Consider the following 20,546-nt stretch of genomic DNA (forward strand, 5'->3'; position numbering starts at 1 on the left):
AAAAATAATTGAACCTTAAATATATTAGTCCCTGCGCAAATTAATCGAAAATCGATAGCTGAGCCGGACGAGCGTACTGCCATCACTAGTTTATGAGTCGCTTTAAAACAAAAGAAAGTTTTTACCAGCTACATTCCTTTGGTTTCCTTATCTGTGAGTACTCCAGCTCCTGCTAGTGTCAAGCCCGGTCCTAATCGGTAGTGCTCTCCAAGAAGTCCCATCACACAACTACGGCTTCGCAGGGGGAGGCGTCCAGCGCTACGGAGGCGAACGAACGCACACCACTGATGGCTGCTGTCAATCTCCAGGCTTCGTGCTCCTCCGGGCTCGCCTCTGAGGACGACGCCAATGTTGGCAGCCAGATCGGCGCGGCGGAGCGTTTGGAGCGACCTCCAAGGCGGCAACAGCAGCGAAACAACTACGGCTCCAGCAATCAGGATCAACCGGATGCAGTGCGTATATACCGAATGGAAACTTTGTTGCTTACAACATTAAACTATCGAATCCCCTTTCCTGTCAGGCCATACTTGCTGTGCCCAATGTGGTGACGCGGGAACCCGGTGGATCGCGCCCTTCAAGACTGACCGGAGGAGGAGGCGGCAATGGTGGTCCGCCCACAAATGAAATGGAGGAGGAGCAGGGCCTGAAATACGGCGCCCAGCATGTGATCAAGCTATTCGTGCCCGTCTCCCTTTGCATGCTGGTAGTGGTGGCCACCATCAACTCCATCAGCTTCTACAACAGCACGGATGTCTATCTGTAAGGTTTACAAGAACTCAACTTATCTGCAGTATCGGTCGTGACTAAGTGTTTCTTCTGTTTCCAGCCTCTACACACCTTTCCATGAACAATCACCCGAGCCTAGTGTTAAGTTCTGGAGTGCCTTGGCGAACTCCCTGATCCTGATGAGCGTGGTGGTGGTGATGACCTTTTTGCTGATTGTTCTGTACAAGAAGCGTTGCTATCGCATCATTCACGGCTGGCTGATTCTCTCCTCCTTCATGTTGTTGTTCATTTTTACGTACTTATATTTGGAGTAAGCTAAAGCCTCTTTCGCTTGATGTTCCATTAATAGTTTGCCTAATTCAGAGAGCTTCTTCGCGCCTATAACATACCTATGGACTACCCTACTGCCCTGCTGATTATGTGGAACTTTGGAGTGGTCGGAATGATGTCCATCCATTGGCAGGGCCCTTTGCGGTTGCAGCAAGGATATCTTATTTTCGTGGCAGCCTTGATGGCCTTGGTGTTCATTAAATACCTGCCTGAATGGACTGCCTGGGCTGTATTGGCTGCCATTTCTATTTGGGGTATGTTTCATCCTTCTTAAGACCACGATTGCTTTAAAACTAAATTCTTGTTATTTTTTATAGATCTCATTGCCGTCCTTTCGCCAAGAGGACCCCTCCGCATTCTGGTGGAAACGGCTCAGGAGCGAAATGAGCAAATCTTCCCCGCTCTGATTTACTCATGTAATAATCATTAACCTGCTTAAAAACTCTTGAAGTTAAATAATATATACTTTTCAGCCACTGTCGTCTACGCCCTTGTAAACACTGTTACGCCGCAGCAATCGCAGGCCACGGCTTCCTCCTCGCCGTCGTCCAGCAACTCCACCACAACCACGAGGGCCACGCAGAACTCGCTGGCTTCACCAGAGGCAGCCGCGGCTAGTGGCCAACGCACAGGTAACTCCCATCCTCGACAGAATCAGCGGGATGACGGCAGTGTACTGGCAACTGAAGGTATGCCACTTGTGACTTTTAAAAGCAATTTGCGCGGAAACGGTACATATGCATTATATTTTTTATGATTTATCAACTTTTCTCAAATGTGTATATGGCTTATTTGGCATTTGGTCTGTTTTTGTACTCTCACGTATTTATTGTCTTGTTTAGTTATGTTGGGCATATGGTATAAGCGCTGCTAGAAGTCTATTTGAGAGTCTATTGCTAGATTAAACTTCTAACACTTATTTGTTTCTTACTTCTAGCTGAGGCAGCGGGTTTCACGCAAGAGTGGTCAGCTAACCTGAGCGAACGTGTGGCTCGTCGCCAGATTGAAGTTCAAAGTACTCAGAGCGGAAACGCCCAGCGCTCCAACGAGTATAGGACAGTAACAGCTCCGGATCAGAATCATCCGGATGGGCAAGAAGAACGTAAGTATACTATTTACATATATAATTGTGTAAACCATTTACTGATAAACGATTGCATGTAGGTGGCATTAAGCTTGGCCTCGGCGACTTCATCTTCTATTCGGTATTAGTGGGCAAGGCCTCCAGCTACGGCGACTGGACGACCACAATCGCTTGCTTTGTGGCCATCCTCATTGGACTCTGCCTCACTCTTCTGCTGCTGGCCATTTGGCGCAAGGCGCTACCCGCCCTGCCCATCTCAATAACGTTCGGATTGATATTTTGCTTCGCCACCAGTGCGGTGGTCAAGCCGTTCATGGAGGATCTATCGGCCAAGCAGGTGTTTATATAAACTTGAAAAGACAAGGACACATCAAATGTCTTACAGTATCATAGTCTAACAAAGCTTTTTGTAATCCAATTCTTTATTTAACAAAATGCATAGTAACAAACTCAAACAATTATTGCTTGCGCTTAATGATCGTCTTGTCCACTATGTTGACCAGCCAGCCGGGTTCCAGGCCATAGAATACTTGCCTCGGATCCTTCGCAGTGGTAAGCATCTCGTAGGCGGAATCTTCCTCAATCTTGGGCAGCTGATAGCCGTACTTCTGGGCCAGCACCAGGCGGTCCTGGCTGATCGCCTCAGGATTGGCCAGGTAGCCGCGATTCTTGGGATCCGTATAGTAGTCTACTGCATCCTGGGGAGGCAGCATGCGGCTAGGAATAGGCACTCCCTTTTCGAACCACTTCTTCGGATTGGCGAGCATGTGAAGGCTGCGTGGATCATAATAGGCCGTACGGATTACACCGCCGTTCTTCTCTATGGCCGCTATGACCGCCTCGCTGGCATGCTGCACCTCAATGTTGATCTTGGCCTGGAAATTGTCCAGTCCCTCGTCCGTCAGCTGGAATCCGTACTCCATTTCTGCGGGCTTGAGCTTCAGGAGGCCAGAGTTACACAGCGTGCTGATGTCGATGGGCTGGCTGATGTCTATCCGGTTCGTGTCGATGAGAACCTGTAGCTGGAGCAGCGAAATGGGCGGGTACTGGCGCTTCAGGTGGTGTCCCTTGTAGTAAGGCTCGTAGGGGAATCTCAAGTAGAAGGGCTGATTGCCCGTTTCATAGCCCAACCGCATGAAGTTTTGCCGCTGTCCGGATCCCTTGTTGCCCGCACCATGCTTATCTCCTCCGTGTTGTGCCCTGCCGCGCTTGTCCTGTCAAAAAAATAAACAATACATTTGTTAATAGTTTATTGACGACTGCATGCTGTTATTCAACCACTCACATTCTGTTTTGAGTTTGGATTTGGTCGCAGATTGCCGATTTGAACGCGCGGTAAAGTACGCAACAGCTTCAGCGCCTTGTCCGAGGTCTCCCGCAAGTGTGCCATAGCGTAGTTAACTTAATTTATTTAATAAAATAATGTTTATCGTGTGAAAAATAAAATTTACACGAGAGTAAGTATGTAAGTAAGACCGCAGTTGGTCGGCTAACAAATACCAACCGGTTCGTAAAATATACCAATTTCTAAGTCAGCTTAGATGCGGCCACACTGCTCTGCCGACGCGCAAAAACAAAAAAAAACTTTATCAAATAAAATCAATTTATACATAGATCTCCTCATTGAAAGTTAAATTTTATTAAGTTGTAAAGAGATGACGTGTGGAAAATGTCGCGGTCACAAGGAACGGACCGTGAAGTGCCTTATAGCCGCTTTGGACACAATCAAAGAGCACGCCTTAAGTAAGCCAAGTATTATTACATTTACTCAATTTATTTAACATGTTCCACTACTTAAAGTGATGCAACGAGACTCAGAGGAAAGTGCGAGGACCATAGAACAGCTAAAGATCCACAATGAAAAGCTGCACAAGGCCTTGGACTTGCTGAAGGAGCGGCAGGCATCCTTGGTCCAGGCGGAGAAGCGCAGGAAGCTGTTGCCCACGAAGATCAAGGATGACATATCGCCGCAGCCACAAAGCCAGAACTCCCTGAACATGAACATAGCCATCAGCAACATAGATCTCTCCGACGAGGAGCAGGAAGTGGAGGAGGACGAGAGCATTACCGAAACGGAGACCACTGTCCGCAGCCCGCGCAAACTGCGATTGCCAAGTCGGAAGACGGACACCCGTGATCTGGAGAATGTGCAGCCGAGCAATGTTTCTGCGATGGGAAATAGTTGGACCCGCAAGACACCCAAGAATCAGGGAGTCCTTACAAAGCTATCACTCACGCACAAAAACAACAGCATGCACTTGAAGCAGACTCGCCTAAAATTCGAAGCAAATAGGACGAGCACCAGTGAAAAGGAAGTCATAGAGGAGAGTCCCAATTTGAGCACCAGTCTGAAGAGATCTAGACCGCAGAGATCTTTATTGCAGAGGTAATTATCCGTACGAATTATTCCAAAAGTGTCACAGAAATATTTTTCAATTATATTGCCCGAAGATCGAATTTCCCATCTTAAGATTGCTGTGACACTTTCACTTGCTTTTCTTTTTAATACTAAAAGCCAAAGTTGCAGAACAGACAACACGAGCGTTTCAAACGCAGACGTCTCGCTTACCATCACCAGCAATAGCACAGTCAAGACCATAGAGCCAAGTTTTCAGTTGGATATGGACGAGTTTAAATTGGACAGCTCGGAACATCAGATATTGCCCCCACCGAACACGCCGCCAGGCTTAAAGATCAGCAACACCTCGGATAGTGTAGTTTTATTGACGCCTGCGACCCAGGATATAATCTTTGTGAATGATACACTCGAAGATGTGAGCAAACTGGGCACCATGGATGTTCTGGCCGAAATTATGAAGGACGATGACGACACGTGCTCGAGTGCTTTAAGACTGTACGAGAAGGTTATGATTAACCAGCAGAAGCAGACCCTACCAAATGCCCCAAAAGTGGAGAGCGTCATTCCAATTAGCAAAGCCGTTAAAATGGAACCTATATCCCAGCCAGAAATCGATTTAGGCAACGAATCAACAAAACTGCCCGAGGATATTGAAAAGTATCTTATGGATATCAAGGATGAAGATAGCAGGCATTCGGAGGAAGAGTTCCCGCGACCGCTTTTGATCAAGGAGGAACCTGAGTTGACGGTCAAAGAACGTTTCAACATCGAATGCGTCGAGTGCGAAAAGGTGCGTAAAATTTTTCTCGACCATCCACAACTGAATAATATTTATTTAAAATTCGATCCACTTAGTTCATCAATTTTATGGGCTCAAATCTGACAGACGCGAAGATCAAAGATTATTTGGCCAAGTGCCGGCATGAAGACGCTCGCAGCTCAACGCCGCCGGGATTCTGGAATCCACACATGGTGTCCTTCGCAGAAGGCGATCCACGCAACGAGGTTTTGATAGACACTCGGTTTGGGACCAGAGATTAAACAAATGACACTTAGGCAATCAATTTACCAACAGTTATTCAGTTTAGACCATTTCATTTATTATTGATTTTGTTAAATCTCAATTTGATCACATTTGATTCACAATTGATTCACAAGTTTCCTCGCTTAGCTTGTTCAATTTCAATGGCCGTGAACAAGGACTTAAAGTTGCCAGCGCCAAATCCCTGAAATAGTTATTATATGAATTACTTGCTCTTGGCAATAGTAGGTTAAGCAATAAATCTTACATTGTGATTGTAGCGTTGGATAACTTCCAGGAAGAGGGTCGGTCTGTCCTGGCAGTTCTTCGTGAAGATCTGCAGCAGATATCCGTTCTCGTCGAAGTCAATCAAAATGTTCAACTTCTTCAGGACCTCCATGTCCTCCTTGATCTTGGTGCGGCTGTGCGAGAGCTGCTCCTGAAGGATCTCGTAGTACGAGGATGGGATGGTCAGGAACTCGGTTCCTCGAGCCTTCAGGTTGCTCACCGCCTCGATAATGTCATCCGTGTTGAGAGCAATGTGCTGGACACCACCGCCGCCGTAGTACTCCACGTACTCCTGGATCTGCGACTTCTTTTTTCCATTGGCTGGCTCATTGATCGGCATCTTCACCGTCTCCTCGTAGTTTGCCATAACGATCGACCGCAGGGCGGAGTACTCCGTGTGAATCTGCGAGTCGTCCACCGACCAGAAGCGGTGGAACTGCAGGATCCTCTCGTACCAGGAGGCCACGCTCTCCATCTGCAGATCCGGCTGGTTGCCCACCACGTGGTCAATGAAGTTCAGCTTTGTGGAGGGCAATCCGTTCAGAAGGACATCCTTGGGCGACCGCTGGAATCCAGGCAGGAAATCTCCTGCGTAACCATTGCGCTCCACGAAAGTGTGGGTGGTGTCGCCGTACTGCATTCAAGTTAAGGATCAATCTTTAAATATTCCAGAATCAAATGCACAGACTTACCGTCTTGATGGTAGCGAATCTCACGAATCCCTGATCATCGCTCTCCTCCCAGATGTCGCGGACCACTTCGGCTCCGCGGGACACGGCCAGCGTAAAAATGGCATTCAAATCCTCCACTTCGAAGGCTACATCCTTGACACCGTCGCCGTGGCGCATCAGGTGGAGTCCATGCTCCTCGTCATCCGGCGTGTAGGCGGAGACGAACACAAAGACGATCTTGTTCTGTCGCACGGCATGCTTGGCGAAGCGTCGCTCCCCGGTCTCTAGTCCCTGATAGCCAAGTGGTTCGAAGCCCAGACGAGTGGTATAGTAGCTGGCCGCCTGCTTGGCGTTGCCAACGTAGAAGGTCAAGTGATCAAAGCTTAGAAATTTGCCGGCTTCAGGCTGAAAGTAGTGAAGAAAGTAGGTCAGCATTATACGATCCAATATTATCATATGCTTTCGAACTTACTTTGGTTCCTTTGTCAGTATAGCTGGTCTGTTGGTAGTTAAAAAGAAATAATAGAAGTCATTAGAACAATGTCACCTTGAAATGATTATAACTATTGCATCCTTAGAATGATTATCATTGGTTTATCCACTTTTATCAGACAGTATTTGTCATATATCCTGTTTTAAAGTCCATTTTATGCGCACTAACAGTCTGTTACATAACCATCGCCACCACATGTCCCATCGCCTCATTTACCATTATCACTCAGACTCAATTTATGCAAATCCTCTCCTCGCACGCGATATAGTTTTCTTCGTTCCGTCGATCTTACACGATCTTCAAATTGATTATGGCCTGAGCTCAGCCAGTCGGAGGCTTTTTATAGGGCGCTCTGGTAGGTGGATCAGGTGAAAATCCTGTACTAATTTAAATATAAGCCAAACTAGTATTTTGTTTATTTCGAATGCCATATAATCGGAATATCTTAGCTAGCTGGTTATTGATCGCATACTTAAGCTGAACCTGCAGAGATTTGTTTACTAGAACAGGTGTATAACTCTTAATTAATGCAATCTCGGGCGGAATGAATTGCACTTTTGTAATGCGGGTCGGGCCTCCAATCTGTTTACTTCGTATCTGAGCGGCGCTTTGCAAGTTTTGCGCTCGAAATTTCACTTCCTCAAGCTCGTTACATGAAGATACAGATAACTGTGTGTTCGTTATGCAAAAGTTCGCCGCATGTCAGAATTCAGCTAAATATTCATGAGTCAAGTCTATTAGTGAGTTCGAAAATCGGTTGCCAAGTCGCACTGAACTTGATTCCAGTTTCGAGCCCCCAAAAACGCAACAATGGGCCAACTGAGTGCTAATGCTATCTGGATTGTTATTGTTAATGTTATTGCCATTGTTACACAGTGCATAATGTGGGGCGTTATTGAAGTTGTTTTGCATTAGAACCGCTTTGCAAGGTTCTCAAAACAAATGTTCGAAAACTGGTTAACAAATCTGTTTGTTGTTACGATTTAATAAAGCGGCACACGCTAGTCACAAATCACAAACATTAATGATTGCCTTTATTGGCTTTTAATTGCGGGGATAATAGCTTTAAGAGGATTGGAAAAGGATTTCAAATCATTAGCTTGACGGTTATTTTTTATATTCGAAAGCGCATAATTGAGCTGTATTTAAATATAGAAAGACTGGTTTTGGGAACTGGATTAGTTATTTAAGCAAGTTCTGTTATTTTTATAGGTATTTAGGAATATCTAGCTTATGGATGAATGAGCGTTTTAGTGATCGTTATTTTTAAGTTTTGAGTTAGACAACATCACTATAAACATCGTATCTTATAGATGATATGGATATAGATTTAAGCATTAGGTACATATTATATTTGTTAAACGGCTTTTATGTCTAGTATCAAATAATTAGTTTATATAGATATAGATTTAAGCATTAGGTAAATATTATACTATTTGTTAAACGGCTTTTATGTCTAGTATCAAATAATTAGTTTATGATCGTTTGATCAAGTTATTTACTGCCCCTTGGTTTTTTTTTTTTTTGGGATAGGACAGTTCTCTTAATCATTTTGACTGACGATTCGTGTCAGGTGTTTGGCAACATGCGACAAGCCCATAAATTAATAGTTTTTGCCGCTCTGCCACATGCTTTGCTTCCCTGCACACATGGCGTATGAGCAATTCAGGCAGCTAAGCATTAATGATTAGCCCTAGACAAAGTCTCCCCCAGCTGCTAATGATGAACTGACAGTCCGATGGAAGTGGTGAGGTGGGGATGGAATGGGATGGGTTGGGAAAGAGTGGGCGGCGCACTACGAAATGGTCGATTGGTCATTGGCAAGAAGCCAAATCAATGCTTGACATTTATTATGATTGGCTTATTAGGGCGATGCAGAGGCGACAACCTGGCAAAAGTGGAAGGAGTTGGAAGTGGCCCTTGTCGCCAAATTGCTCCAGATGGTATTGTAGCTATAAAACCATATGCCTGAAAACGTTCTTGTATTACAAACCCATTAAATTCCTAGGTGCATTATCAAAAAACATTCTATTCACATTCATGAAAAGGAAAAATAATGGAAATCTGCATCTGAAAATACACAATTAAGGCAACTTTCTAATTTCCTATCCTCCCAGAACCTTTCACAACATTGATTCCATTATCGCCTTCGCAAACGGCGAGGTTTTTTATTTGTTTACTTTACACCTGGCACTCCTTGGGTTCCATTAGTCAAAGAATCCCGATGCACTCCCTCGAACCTATCCCAATAAAAATCCCAACCGCTCAGATTTGCCATTAGCTGAGCAAACTTTTGTCCTTGGCGAAATGGGAACGGTACCTTGCTCGGCTCGGGTTGGTTTCGGGTTTGATGTGGGTAGCCTGTTGCTCTATAAGGATATTACGTTTCCAGGCTTCTCCCGCCGCCCTTTGCCGCTCTCTTTTCTGCGGCTGGAGCGGTGAGTCTTACGCTCTTTCGGCTAGACGGCATTGCCAGCAGGGAAAGTTTCTCACGGGGGTTGCTTTCTAAAAGGACTATTCCCAGACAGAAGGATGTGGGTCTCTATTGTTGTCGTCAGTAACATCAACGCGGATGCACACAAAGAAATTCGGAGTAACTCTTATTTTATTTAACGTTTTACTTTACTTTGAAAGTGCTAATGGTACTGTTTGCTTATTCAGATCATAAATATTGTATTCTTTATTAATATCCTTTTTTATATTCATATTTAATTTATTCAATTTAATTTTAATGTCACTAGTTATGCAAATATATCACTTAACATTTCTTTTTATGGTATTTTTATAGTTTTAAGGGCTGCAATGAATAGTAAGTGAAATATTTCTTATATGCAACCCTGCACACTTTTTTCTTAGTGTTGTGTTATGGTCCTTGTTATTGTGGTTGTTGTTGTTGCCATAGCCGCAAGCTGTCGCCGGTCGACGTCACGCTTTCCATCCTTCAGTCGCGTTTACTGCGCTGCCCAAACAACAAGCCAAAAATAATACGAGTCGCAGTAAAACCAGTAGAAAAATCAGAAGTGTGTAACTGCTCCAAAATTATCTAATATGATTTGGTATAATTTCGTAGAAATAAACGGCAGCCGCAAAAATAAATAAATAAATTCAAACGTACTTGAACTGTCTCGCTGAACCAAAAATCATTTTTCGTTATTTTCCATTCCATTTTTCCCCAAACTTTGTTTTTTGCTGGTGCGCTGTAAAAACTCATGTTCAACGTTTTTTCAAATATTGACAAATTGGTGCGCGTCTCGCTGAGCGATTAAAATCTTAATGTTTGAAAAAATGCTAAAAAATAAAAACAACAACAACAAATGGTTGGCCCCAAACAGGCGAAAAGCGAGGCAAAAAAGTTTAAATGTTACAACATAAATTATACGAATTGCTATGCTCTGAAAGCATTCTCTAGTTAGTGGTTCAAAAATAGTTCTTATGTGTTATTTTTGCGATTTTGTTGATTGATTGTGCAGTGTGAAAATGATCATAAATTTGGTAAAGCCTTAAAATCACTTGCGACTCTAAAACCGTTGCCCCGTCCAGTGCTTGCCAAACTGTATGTTGTGGGGAACGAGTTTCTGTTTGAGAATGAGCCCTTTGTTCTTCGAGAACGTGCTCTCCTGCAGGACAGGCTCTCTCTCTCTTTGTCTTCGTCCTTTACCCTTAAAGGAGTGCTTTCCCGGGGTGTTTCTTTGCCGATAGGGTTACAGGGGTTAGGAAACTCCATTAGAACGCATGCGCGCCATTTCCTTTGGGGTGGTGAGATTTCGCATATGAATGTTGGTTTCTAAGCAGATGTTTTCCTTCGGATACGAAGTTTCTTAAGGTAGGTCCGTTGATCTGCAGGCACAAAGTATTCTAGGACATAACAGTAAGTGGCACACTGTATCTTACACTGAGATAAAACAGACTAAGTCATCATCTTTATTTTTAAAAGATGAAAACTATAACCCATAACAATGTGTGCTAGACTAATTTAGTATGATGTATAGTCAGTGCTAATTTACACTCTAAATCCTTTTATAGCAAACTTAATCATGTAACACTTTGCTCATGTCTATATGATACATACATAGTTGTTGCACGATAAGCTAGAACAAACACAAATGCAGTTAGCAATTCTACTCCGATTAAGCTGATAAGGAATACCTCCATCATCCACTTATCCCACCCACTAGACACTATATTTGCATGCAAGTTTGCGAATCTAATGCGACTCGCGTGCCAAAAGTCAATAGGAAAGCATTGACAGAGTCACTTTAACCATTACCTGGGCATATGGTCGCGCCCCTCTGTGTGGCATGCCACTTGGCGAGCCGGGATGTGGCCCATTAAAGCCATAAAAACATTACCAGGGGGGAGGTAAGCAGGATGATTCACTTTCACCTTGACACGCTTTAGCCCCCCTCCACGCCCCCTTTCGCCCCCAAAGGATATTGCCTTAGCCAGGCGCTGGATGGCATTAGTTCTTTAAGCTCATGTGCTGTCATCCAAAGATATTTTGATATGGTCGAGAGATATTTACCGCGGAATTATGGCTTTAAGTGCCGCGGTAGCTGAAACCACATCAAGCGAACAAAGCATTGGCAAAGTACAATAAACGCCCACGCGTCCTGAGCCCATGAGCAGAATTTAATAGTCCGGCTAGCGCTAGAGAGTAAGGTCTATAAAACAAGATCTGGCACGGTTTAGCCGGGGAGATTTACGATTCTGGGATGGCGCAGAGCATTGGCACATAGCAGGTTGCAGTTGTACAAATAAACAAAAGATTCGAGTAGGAAAACTTCCTCATATTATTTTTAAAACACAAAATTATGAAGCCCCGAGAAATTTTCACCGCATATATATGTATGTGCATGTATATTTGCCTAGGTATTGAGATGCAGATATATCTATTTTAAAGGGATCGTTGCGGGGCATTTAGGTGGGCATAAATTATAAAAATATTTCAGTGTGTCAGATATTGTTTGTTCGGTATGCCAAGGTATGTATGTTTGGTGTTTGTTTATTTATGATTTTTGGTGGGGGGAGATGGAAATGGTTACGCTTCATTTTGAACAAATTACTGGGGCTTATAAAGAGGCGTCTTATTTAAGGGAATTTGATTAAATGCCTGTTGATGGCCTGACATAAAGTGTAGTTTATTAGGGTGATAAGTGATTCACATCATGCTCGGTTATTATTGAAGTGTAAATGAAGCTGATTCAACACTTCTACTGGCTTCAAATATAAGATAAATGCAGATAAAGTACCTATTTAATACGAGATTAGGTTAAATCTACTTAACTATAAGTGCAAGTTCAATTGGTATTCTAGTCTTCGGGCTTTCAACTATTCGTAACAGTGATGTACTAAAGCTACACGAAGCGAATGTTCATTCCGCTGCCAAGGCACAGTGGTATTTGTTCTGAAACAAGCATAAAAAATAAAGGTACATACACATACACGTAGAAAAAAAAAAGAGAGCTCTCTCTACATATTAAATGAATTCATAATAAAGAAAGTTAAAAGATACAACAATCTAGATTTTAGAAAAGTGTTCTTAAGCGATTTTTGCATCAATCTTTTAAACAGCAGTGTTGCATATCTCATAAAGGAATTTATTCAAAGGTGTATTAAACACAGTGGTAAATACCATATTTGTTTTGAATCACGGATCAAAATTAAAGGTAGAAAAAAAGGTAGAAGCTCACACTAAATATATGTATCAATAATGAAATAAGTTTTTATCTATACAATCAATATTTTGAAAAGGGGTTCTTCCCACTGTGCGCCGCGCTGCGCGGTGGAGAAGTTCAGTGCGAGCTGCTTAGAACGTTTTTGCATGGGCTGGGAATCGGACGTGTGCCCGTCGATCTTGATGCGAAAACCATCGCGGCGTTGGGACAAATACCTACAAGTATCTGTGCACTCCGCCTCCTCACGTGCGTGTGTGATATTTGTAACTTTAATTTATGGGATGCGTTGAGTGAGTCGTCGTCGGCGAGCTACTTAATAAATTAGTCCCGAAAATACCAGGCATTTTTGTGGAAAAAAAATATCAACGAAATTTGAAAGCAACTAATCAGCATGAAATAAATGAGAGATGAAAGGGGAGATTTTGTGCAATAATTTGTGGATATGTGGAAATTGTTTATTTCGAATTAGATTGTCCAACAGTGAAATAACTAAGGAAAACGTTATCACAAAGTAAAATGCAATTAGTTTGCTATAAGTGTTGATCAACTTTGCAAAGCAGTGTAACAATTAATATTTAAAAATATTAATTAACAGTGCATTCATTTGTTTAATTAAATCCTTAGAGATGTTCCCAAAATGCTGTTCAAAATTTAGTTAGTCCAAAAAGGCAAAATCCATCGGCCAAGTGATAACTATATCTTAGTTTTAAGTGCCTTTTTTTTTGTATCTTTTCCAAGACTCCCGCCACATCGAATTACAGCAGTCGAAAGGAGAACGATGTAAATTGCTTAACAATATAGAAATGCCATTAAACCAATCAGCTGTAAAGTGAATTAGACAAAAGTTGTTCGTGTGGAAAGCGCACAGAATCAGAGCCATATATGCAATTGGAATCTATATTCAGATCGCGACCGCATTTCGAACATACTATATAGTCTCTAAATCTCAATCTCCGCATCCGTGCGACTTACAGATTGTATCGGATTGCTGCGACCGCAACGAAATAAAACGCCAATGAAACCCAGCTAATTGATGTGATAATGCTGCACATGGAAATCATCGAATTCAGACGACGTCGCACGATGTGGAGGAGCCTTTTGGATCGCCTCGAACTGGACGCAGAGGATCGTCAGTGCCTCGAGAGATTACAGCAGCCGGCGGAAAGATCCACCGATAAGAGCTTCACGCCAAAGGTCAGTCTGCGTTATCAGCCCGCGATCATCCCATCATTCCTGTCCATTGGGATTGCGGTGACTATCTGCCTGGGAACTGCCCTCGCCGCTCCGCAATCCTCCTGCATCATGTGCGACAAGGAGGACCTGCGACCACGACTTCCTCCCTACAGCGACAGCTACGAGGAGTACACCTTCGACCACCAGGTGACCCAGCAAGCGGCACTGGAGTCCATTCAGAAATTTAATGGCTGTAAGTGGCTTTGTAGATACAAATTGTCCTGGAATTCTAGTCTTAGAATTAACTTATTAAATTGCTGTGTTCCAAAATCATATCAAAAGTACTTCAACTAATAATTTGCTCTTAAAATACTCAATTTATGAAAAAGATTGACTTCATTGACCTCATCTTCCTTAAAGACGCACAAAAGAGTTGTAGATACTTAAGAGTACTTCCTATTTTATTTAAATTTTCTCAGAAAGTGGAATGTATACTGAAGTACAAGTTGTTTGACTTAACTGATTTTTATTGTCTCAACAAGATTGTGAATAATTTTTCTTTCTTTATAGCCAGAGGTCAGAACAATGCCTGCAGTTCAATCAAGTGCCCACCGAATACACCAAAGTATTGCCTAGGCGGTCAGGTAAATATAAGCTGCGATCAATGAATGACAGACCAGTGAATTGTTATCTATTTTAATTGCAGTTTATCAACGACCATTGCTGGTGCGAACTGCAACACAGAGAAGGTAAGATATCAAAGCCTTAAGATATCACGTTATCAATAGGTTTAAATTAAATGTTGGCCAGGTGAAGTTGATTTCTGCGAAGAACAGTTTCTACAGAACACTCCTGTTTAAGTTCTTAAGTTTCGATATTTATGACTTGCGCATGAGTCTGCGCAGATGGCGCTAAGAAAATAATAAACAAAAAGCATGTGCAGCAGCAGCAGACTCCCACAGTAAACACACGAAGTGGAGACGTGCCACTAACCCACTTGCAACGCTGTGGCAGCGGCAACTCACTAAAGAGCCCAATTAGCTAATTTTGGGCCCTTAACAAGCCGCACTCACGCAAATCACTGGGCATACGACTAATAACTCCGATGACGCAACAGTTGGCTTGGCCAACCGAGTAAAACCCACATAAGTATCCCACGGATCGCAAAGGTGGCAGATACTTATTGTTCCCCCCTGCCACGCGGCACGTGATGCGGCACGGAAGTTGTTAAGTCTGGTCCACTGATCGAACCGCACTCTAATGCTGCGACACGCTTCATTGGCTCGACTGCAGCCACTACAGTGGAGCCTGATAGGGAAAAAAGAAACTTCACAATTAAGATTGACATTTAGCCCGATTTAGATTCATATTAAATTGAAACCACCAGGATGTATCTAATATTTCAATATTTTCTATATGAAAATAGATGTGTCCCATTGCCAAAATGCTCGCTGTGATCCTTTTCTGCAACATAAGGCAGTGCATTTAAATTCGTTCTTAAAATCGAACATTATTTCCTGACTGACATCCACTGTACTGCGATTACTGTGGCATTCCTCTGTCCAAGTGTCAGTTTATAATTCTTTGGTTTTTTTTTGTTTGTTCAAATTTTCGACTTGTCGATGTGCATTCCGCCTTGGTGGGGCATTTTTCTGGGTTCGGCGCTGGGGTTGTCCACACTTGAATGATTTTCCTCAAGGCGCGCAGTTTTCCATGCCCCTGTAGTTTTCCTTTTCGAATGCACCCACTCGCCCCTTCGAATCGAAACTGTTTTAAGTGCGCCACTCGCTGCATTTAATTTTTTAATTTCACTATACTTGGATTTTGTGCATTACGCTGCATTGTAGGCCAATAAAAGTCGTTTATCTGCCAAATTCTTGGAAACACAATATTGAATTGGTTCAAATACATATGTGTTCAAATTGACACAAGATAAGTATGTCAGATTCTTATCGGTTTGCTTTGAGCTTAAGTTGGGTATCAGTAAATATATATATATATGCTTATAATTCGCATGAAAGGGTCTTGAATTTCTTATCATATCAAAAAGCAAATGCTCTGACTATTTTCAAGTATCTGATCATTGATGTAATAAGACAATACTACTTACTGACTGAACAATTCTGTGCAACTACCGATATCTTTTAGTATGCCATAGGCAATTCCCACTACCGGCAACAAATCCAGTCGATAAGGAACGTGCCTGAAATCACAATGGAAACACCTGTTCTGGCGACTGGGTGGGCGGCCATACCAATCCCGATGGGCAATTTTAGGTGCCGCTTATAGCGCCCAGTGCGAATATCTAAAGCCTATTTCGGTGTTATTTTTTATAGCCACCAATCCGTTCGTAATTGAATTAATTATGAAATGTGAGCCACAACAACAGCTGCTTTGAAAGTAATCACTTTGATTTTCCTTGATAATCACATGTATCTCAACCCTAGTATAATCAATCTCACTTGAAGTATCTTTTTGAACAATCTGTCGATTTGAATTGTTACCCCATTGTCCTCGGCTTGTCAGTCGCCGGTCGCTAAAGATTATTAACAATTGCCGGGGCAGTCAGTCACTGAATTGACCCAACATATTACACGCTGTCCGTGTCTGTTTACATTAGTTAATAATTTTATAATTGCATAAATATCTGCGACACGCACCAGCAACAACAACAACAACCAGCTATTTTCTTTTTCTATTCGATGTTCCTGAAAATGTTCACGTCGAACTTCATAAAATTCAACACGTTGAGTTTTATAAACAAATGAGCAACTATAAACAAATGGAAAATAATACAGACACATGCTATGATCCGATCGAAAAACAATGCCGCTCATATTTAGTCACTCGCCGCAGTTTATATTTTCTTGAAAATTATTGTGGCCTTTTCGTGCGCGCAGCTCCCAATAAACATATTCTATTTTATTGATTTCCGTTTCTACTCAAAGCGAAAAGTTCCATAAATTGTGTATTTAAATTAAGTGGTTTCTATTATAAATAGTTAGGCACTCGATTCCAAAACGGGGGCAACACATTGAATATTATAAATATTGTGCTGATTTTCCAACCATTTACTGACTATATTAGTTTTGTGAGTGGAAAACATGATGGATGTGTATTATTAGCAACTAATTTTGAAATATTTTGCTTTTTATAGAGGGCCTGCCCTATGTGCCCCACGTGTGCTTCGCGGATCAGAAGGTGCACACATCCTCCGTGGAATCCTGCTTCACATTCGTCCAGGTCAAGGAGTGCTGCTGTGCTGAGATCTGGATCAAGAAGTGTAAGTACGAGATACAATATCTTCGCATCTGGTACACGAATATATCCGTGCTAAATGACCATGCCACTCACACATGAGAAAGGAGGGATTAACAAAGCAATGCTAATTTAATAACGTAAACATACTTCCCCGATTATATTCAGTTTCCACACGGCGCCTTCGATAAATATACACAAGGCAGAAAAAAATGCCAGAGAGATCTCGTCCATATCGTTCGCTGGCAGAAAATCGAACCATGCTAATTATATTTAGTTTATAATGCTAATTGAAATCGCTCACACCAAATTTTCTGTTGGGCGTCAAAAGCGCGTTCTAAATCATATAGTACAACATCGATATATGGGCAAGCTATAAATCCGAAAGGGCAATTAGCCTTGGTTGTATATTATCGTTGTGAGTAGTTTATACCAAGAAATTTTCGAGTAGATTCTCATAATAAACATAACACTTTGGCTAAATGGAAAGCTCGCTCATAAATAAATATGTGAAAAGCGGCATTAACAAGTAGCAACCATTTTCCAGTGAATATATTCATTTTACTCCGGCGAGGGAACACAAGTTAATCTGCACTTTTCTTCCTCTACTTCCAGGGCGACACATTTCCGGCAGTTCTCGTGGCCAGCACGTGCCAAATGTGTTGGTGTTGCTGATATTGAACCTGCTTTCTGCATTCAGTATACTCAGCTGCCGAAGAAGGAGGCGAATATTTGGCCTAAGCTAAAAAATCGACGGGAAGTCGTCATGTGAGAAAGCTTGTTGTACAGCATGAAGTCAGTCATAGAGAAGTAGGATCTAGTCGTAGTAGCATTCAAATAAGTGTACTTAGTTCAACAAATGTCCAGTGGTAATCAAACTTACTTGCTAAGCATATATTTAAGCGTTAATAAATACACGTTTATAATGCTAACAGACTTTAGTTAGCGTGTGGCTTAGATCACTAAATAATGAAGTTACTCCTTGCGTGCATTTTAAATAGGACAACATGTCGAGGAACAAATTAAAAAATATTTTATAACACGTGCTGCGCCAAATATCGTACGCTTACTGGCTAAGTTTCGCCTTACACACTAAATTCGGTCCACTAAACCTCAAGTTCAGCAAGTCGGCCTTAAAAGTCTATAGTCTCCACAGTGTTTACAAGCTGCTACGGCTGTTAAGCGTACGCTGCAAGGCGTTCACACAGGACAGCACGTCCTCATAGTCCTTGGACCATTCGCGCAAATTGCGTTCCAGTGTCTCCAGTCGCAGCTGCCCCAATCGCATTCCGCCGTGCTTAATGGCCGCATAGCAGGAGCACGCCAACAGCTTGAAGCATTGCCGGCGAACCGCATTGTGGGCATGGCTCTCCCAGTTGGGCGTACTAGCCACGCACTGCCAGGCCATGGATACGTAGTCCACCAGGGCGTCCCAGTGAGTGGAGTCGTGCAGGCGCTTGGCCTGCGATTGCAGCACCCGCTTAAATTCGTTCAGATGCATCGACGCCTTGGAGTAGGCCGCCGCATCGGTTTTCTTGCACAGTCGGGAGGTGGGAAGGGACTTGAAGATGAGCCGCTTAGCATGGTGCAGCTCCTGCTCTAAAGCGCTGAAAACAAGACAAAAACAATTATGTATCTGGTTTATATTTTCTCGGTTTTCAAAGAGGCACTATCCATTTCTCATGAGATTATTAAGCTTGACGTTGCTTTGACCTTTTTATAACCTTTGTACCAGTTTTCTTAAGTTCATTTTAAAAGCAGGATACATTGCAGCAATAAAGTACGTAACTTCCGGCCGAATCTTACATTCCCTGCTGTATTTATATATTTAAAATAAAAACCCATAAACTAGCATATTCTATTATTTTCAATTAGTTGTTTTGATTGTTTCTAGGGACGCTAATTGATTGTTGTCAAGTAACTGGTGTATACCGAGTAAAAACACTTTACAATCAAAAAAACAAACTATATCTTTAATATTCCATTCATTTTCTGACGGTTTCTATTTCAGATACATATATCATATCGTCGAACGATTGTTTATACGATTTTGTATACCTAAAGTTTCATACAGATAGCTTTAATACTGAGAGACTAGTTTGTGTAGAAACAGACGGGCATATCTAAATCGAGACTAGCTTGTTGATATGGATCCAGAATATATATACTTTATATGGTCGCAAATTTCCCAACCAAATTTAACTGCAGGGTAAACGTACCTTATGTCTGGCGTGGGCAGCTGCGTTCGTATCTCTCCCTCATCACTGGCACTTTTTATGTTATTCATGATCAAATCGATTAGTTGCTCCTGCGATAGACCCTGCAACAGGGATGGTAGCGTCGCATCTTTGTTCGTCTGCCCCACAGGTCTATCCTCCAGTTTCAGCTTCTTTACTATTGGTGTTCCCGGCCAAAGCTGCTTGGTGGTGGCCATCTTGATGGGCGAGTAGGTATCCATTGGTGTGGGCTCTGGTGGAGTGCTGCCCATCGTCAGGCGCTTGCGAGGGGAGCTGCGCAGGATCATGCCGCTTGTTAGTTGAAAGTTCTTGGTGGGCGTGCGCTGGAAAGGACTACGCATTGAGGAACCACCGCTGGCACCTCCTCCTGCGCCACCACCTCCGTTGACCTTATCTGGCGAAAATGTTGTGGTAAAGCGCCGGCGACCACGCTGCCGAATGACCAGCTCATCTGGTGAGGGCAGTGGCGAGAAGACAAAGTCCTGGGCCTGCACCACGTTCACATCGTTGTCCACCCGCAGTCCCAGTCCTCCGTTAGCATTCGGTGTGTTTATGATGGCCGCCGGAGTCGGCTCATCCGGAGTCCGGCGATTGGAGTTCGTCGGTGTGTTGGCCATACGCAGCGCCTCCAGGCGGTCGGGAATCTCGGCCAGCGCCATTCGTGTCTGCAGCGGGGTCGTCATTGCGAATCCAAATTGCGACGCGGACTGTTGAAAAACACAAATCGCATACGCATCAGTCTTGTATAAACATTTTCACGCCGCCCTGCACCTGACGTACCCACTTGGATGCTTCGCTAATCTTCGCAGCAGACCTAACAATCTCGACGTGGACGGATCTAGTGGATCTTCCTGACACTTGGATTTTTTGTGGTTTGTCCTTTAGCGTCCCTACCTCGGCAACAACTGTAACTTTTTCCTTATTTTTGTTTAAATTGCGCCAATTCGCTCAAGGTGGCAGCGCGCTCTGGAGATGGTCGTTCTTTTACGATGGTATCGCTTGAGAACCGATATGGTCACGCACTTTAATACCCTCTATATAGTTGGTATATGTGCAGTTGAAGTTTAAGTTTAGTTGCACAACTAGTTTAATTGGAACTCAGGGCATGTTTAAGTGCATGTTTATATAATGAGTTAAGAGTTATGCTTGTAGAATGAGACTTATTGGGTATTTAATTAAATAGTAAGTGAACATTGTAGAATTATTTTATAGTATTGTTCCATTTACATCA

General features: G+C 42.9%; 6 protein-coding genes across 16 annotated transcripts; 3 read left to right on the forward strand and 3 right to left on the reverse strand.

Annotated features, from left to right (window-relative positions):
• The first annotated feature begins 23 nt into the window (after positions 1–23).
• Positions 24–2,592, forward strand: LOC6738855 (presenilin homolog). Of its 4 annotated transcripts, none has more exons than XM_016171805.3 (9): positions 24–153; positions 213–452; positions 521–759; positions 827–1,036; positions 1,090–1,310; positions 1,374–1,472; positions 1,530–1,787; positions 1,994–2,158; positions 2,221–2,592. In XM_016171805.3, exons 2-9 carry the CDS (start codon positions 288–290, stop codon positions 2,487–2,489), a joined length of 1,626 nt encoding a protein of 541 aa, XP_016032674.1. In that variant the 5' UTR covers positions 24–153; positions 213–287; the 3' UTR covers positions 2,490–2,592. The 4 variants fall into 4 exon arrangements, with proteins under 4 accessions (XP_016032674.1, XP_016032673.1, XP_016032675.1 ...); XM_016171804.3 differs by having other exon boundaries at positions 1,530–1,745; XM_016171806.3 differs by having other exon boundaries at positions 1,530–1,688.
• LOC6738856 (39S ribosomal protein L15, mitochondrial) lies at positions 2,544–3,653 on the reverse strand. The gene is made up of 2 exons (XM_002085620.4): positions 3,426–3,653; positions 2,544–3,354 (listed from the first exon to the last, which is right to left on the reverse strand). The coding sequence occupies exons 1-2, from the start codon at positions 3,528–3,530 to the stop codon at positions 2,599–2,601; spliced, it is 861 nt and encodes a 286-aa protein (XP_002085656.1). The 5' UTR covers positions 3,531–3,653; the 3' UTR covers positions 2,544–2,598.
• Positions 3,651–5,795, forward strand: LOC6738857. Of its 4 annotated transcripts, none has more exons than XM_016171809.3 (4): positions 3,651–3,883; positions 3,941–4,526; positions 4,656–5,289; positions 5,355–5,795. In XM_016171809.3, the coding sequence occupies exons 1-4, from the start codon at positions 3,796–3,798 to the stop codon at positions 5,538–5,540; spliced, it is 1,494 nt and encodes a 497-aa protein (XP_016032678.1). In that variant the 5' UTR covers positions 3,651–3,795; the 3' UTR covers positions 5,541–5,795. The 4 variants fall into 4 exon arrangements, with proteins under 4 accessions (XP_016032678.1, XP_016032680.1, XP_016032679.1 ...); XM_016171811.3 differs by having other exon boundaries at positions 4,662–5,289; XM_016171810.3 differs by having other exon boundaries at positions 4,668–5,289.
• Positions 5,578–7,316, reverse strand: LOC6738858 (4-hydroxyphenylpyruvate dioxygenase). Its single transcript, XM_002085622.4, has 5 exons — positions 7,189–7,316; positions 6,952–6,978; positions 6,501–6,884; positions 5,789–6,442; positions 5,578–5,725 (listed from the first exon to the last, which is right to left on the reverse strand). The coding sequence occupies exons 1-5, from the start codon at positions 7,189–7,191 to the stop codon at positions 5,651–5,653; spliced, it is 1,143 nt and encodes a 380-aa protein (XP_002085658.2). The 5' UTR covers positions 7,192–7,316; the 3' UTR covers positions 5,578–5,650.
• A 2,581-nt stretch (positions 7,317–9,897) lies between these two features.
• On the forward strand, positions 9,898–18,052 carry LOC6738859. 4 transcript variants are annotated; one of them, XM_039293130.2, is made up of 6 exons: positions 9,898–9,992; positions 13,622–14,073; positions 14,391–14,464; positions 14,527–14,569; positions 16,978–17,103; positions 17,694–18,052. In XM_039293130.2, exons 2-6 carry the CDS (start codon positions 13,689–13,691, stop codon positions 17,822–17,824), a joined length of 759 nt encoding a protein of 252 aa, XP_039149064.1. In that variant the 5' UTR covers positions 9,898–9,992; positions 13,622–13,688; the 3' UTR covers positions 17,825–18,052. The 4 variants fall into 4 exon arrangements, with proteins under 4 accessions (XP_039149064.1, XP_039149065.1, XP_016032681.1 ...); XM_016171812.3 differs by lacking the exon at positions 9,898–9,992 and adding an exon at positions 12,763–12,893; XM_016171813.3 differs by lacking the exon at positions 9,898–9,992 and adding an exon at positions 12,765–12,937.
• On the reverse strand, positions 17,941–20,324 carry LOC6738860. 2 transcript variants are annotated; one of them, XM_016169182.3, is made up of 3 exons: positions 20,100–20,324; positions 19,298–20,022; positions 17,941–18,685 (listed from the first exon to the last, which is right to left on the reverse strand). In XM_016169182.3, the coding sequence occupies exons 2-3, from the start codon at positions 19,996–19,998 to the stop codon at positions 18,238–18,240; spliced, it is 1,149 nt and encodes a 382-aa protein (XP_016032683.1). In that variant the 5' UTR covers positions 19,999–20,022; positions 20,100–20,324; the 3' UTR covers positions 17,941–18,237. The 2 variants fall into 2 exon arrangements, with proteins under 2 accessions (XP_016032683.1, XP_016032684.1); XM_016169183.3 differs by having other exon boundaries at positions 20,096–20,322.
• Positions 20,325–20,546: the final 222 nt, after the last annotated feature.

This window comes from Drosophila simulans, chromosome 3L, assembly GCF_016746395.2.
Source record: "Drosophila simulans strain w501 chromosome 3L, Prin_Dsim_3.1, whole genome shotgun sequence".
NCBI classification, from domain to species: Eukaryota; Metazoa; Arthropoda; class Insecta; order Diptera; family Drosophilidae; genus Drosophila; species Drosophila simulans.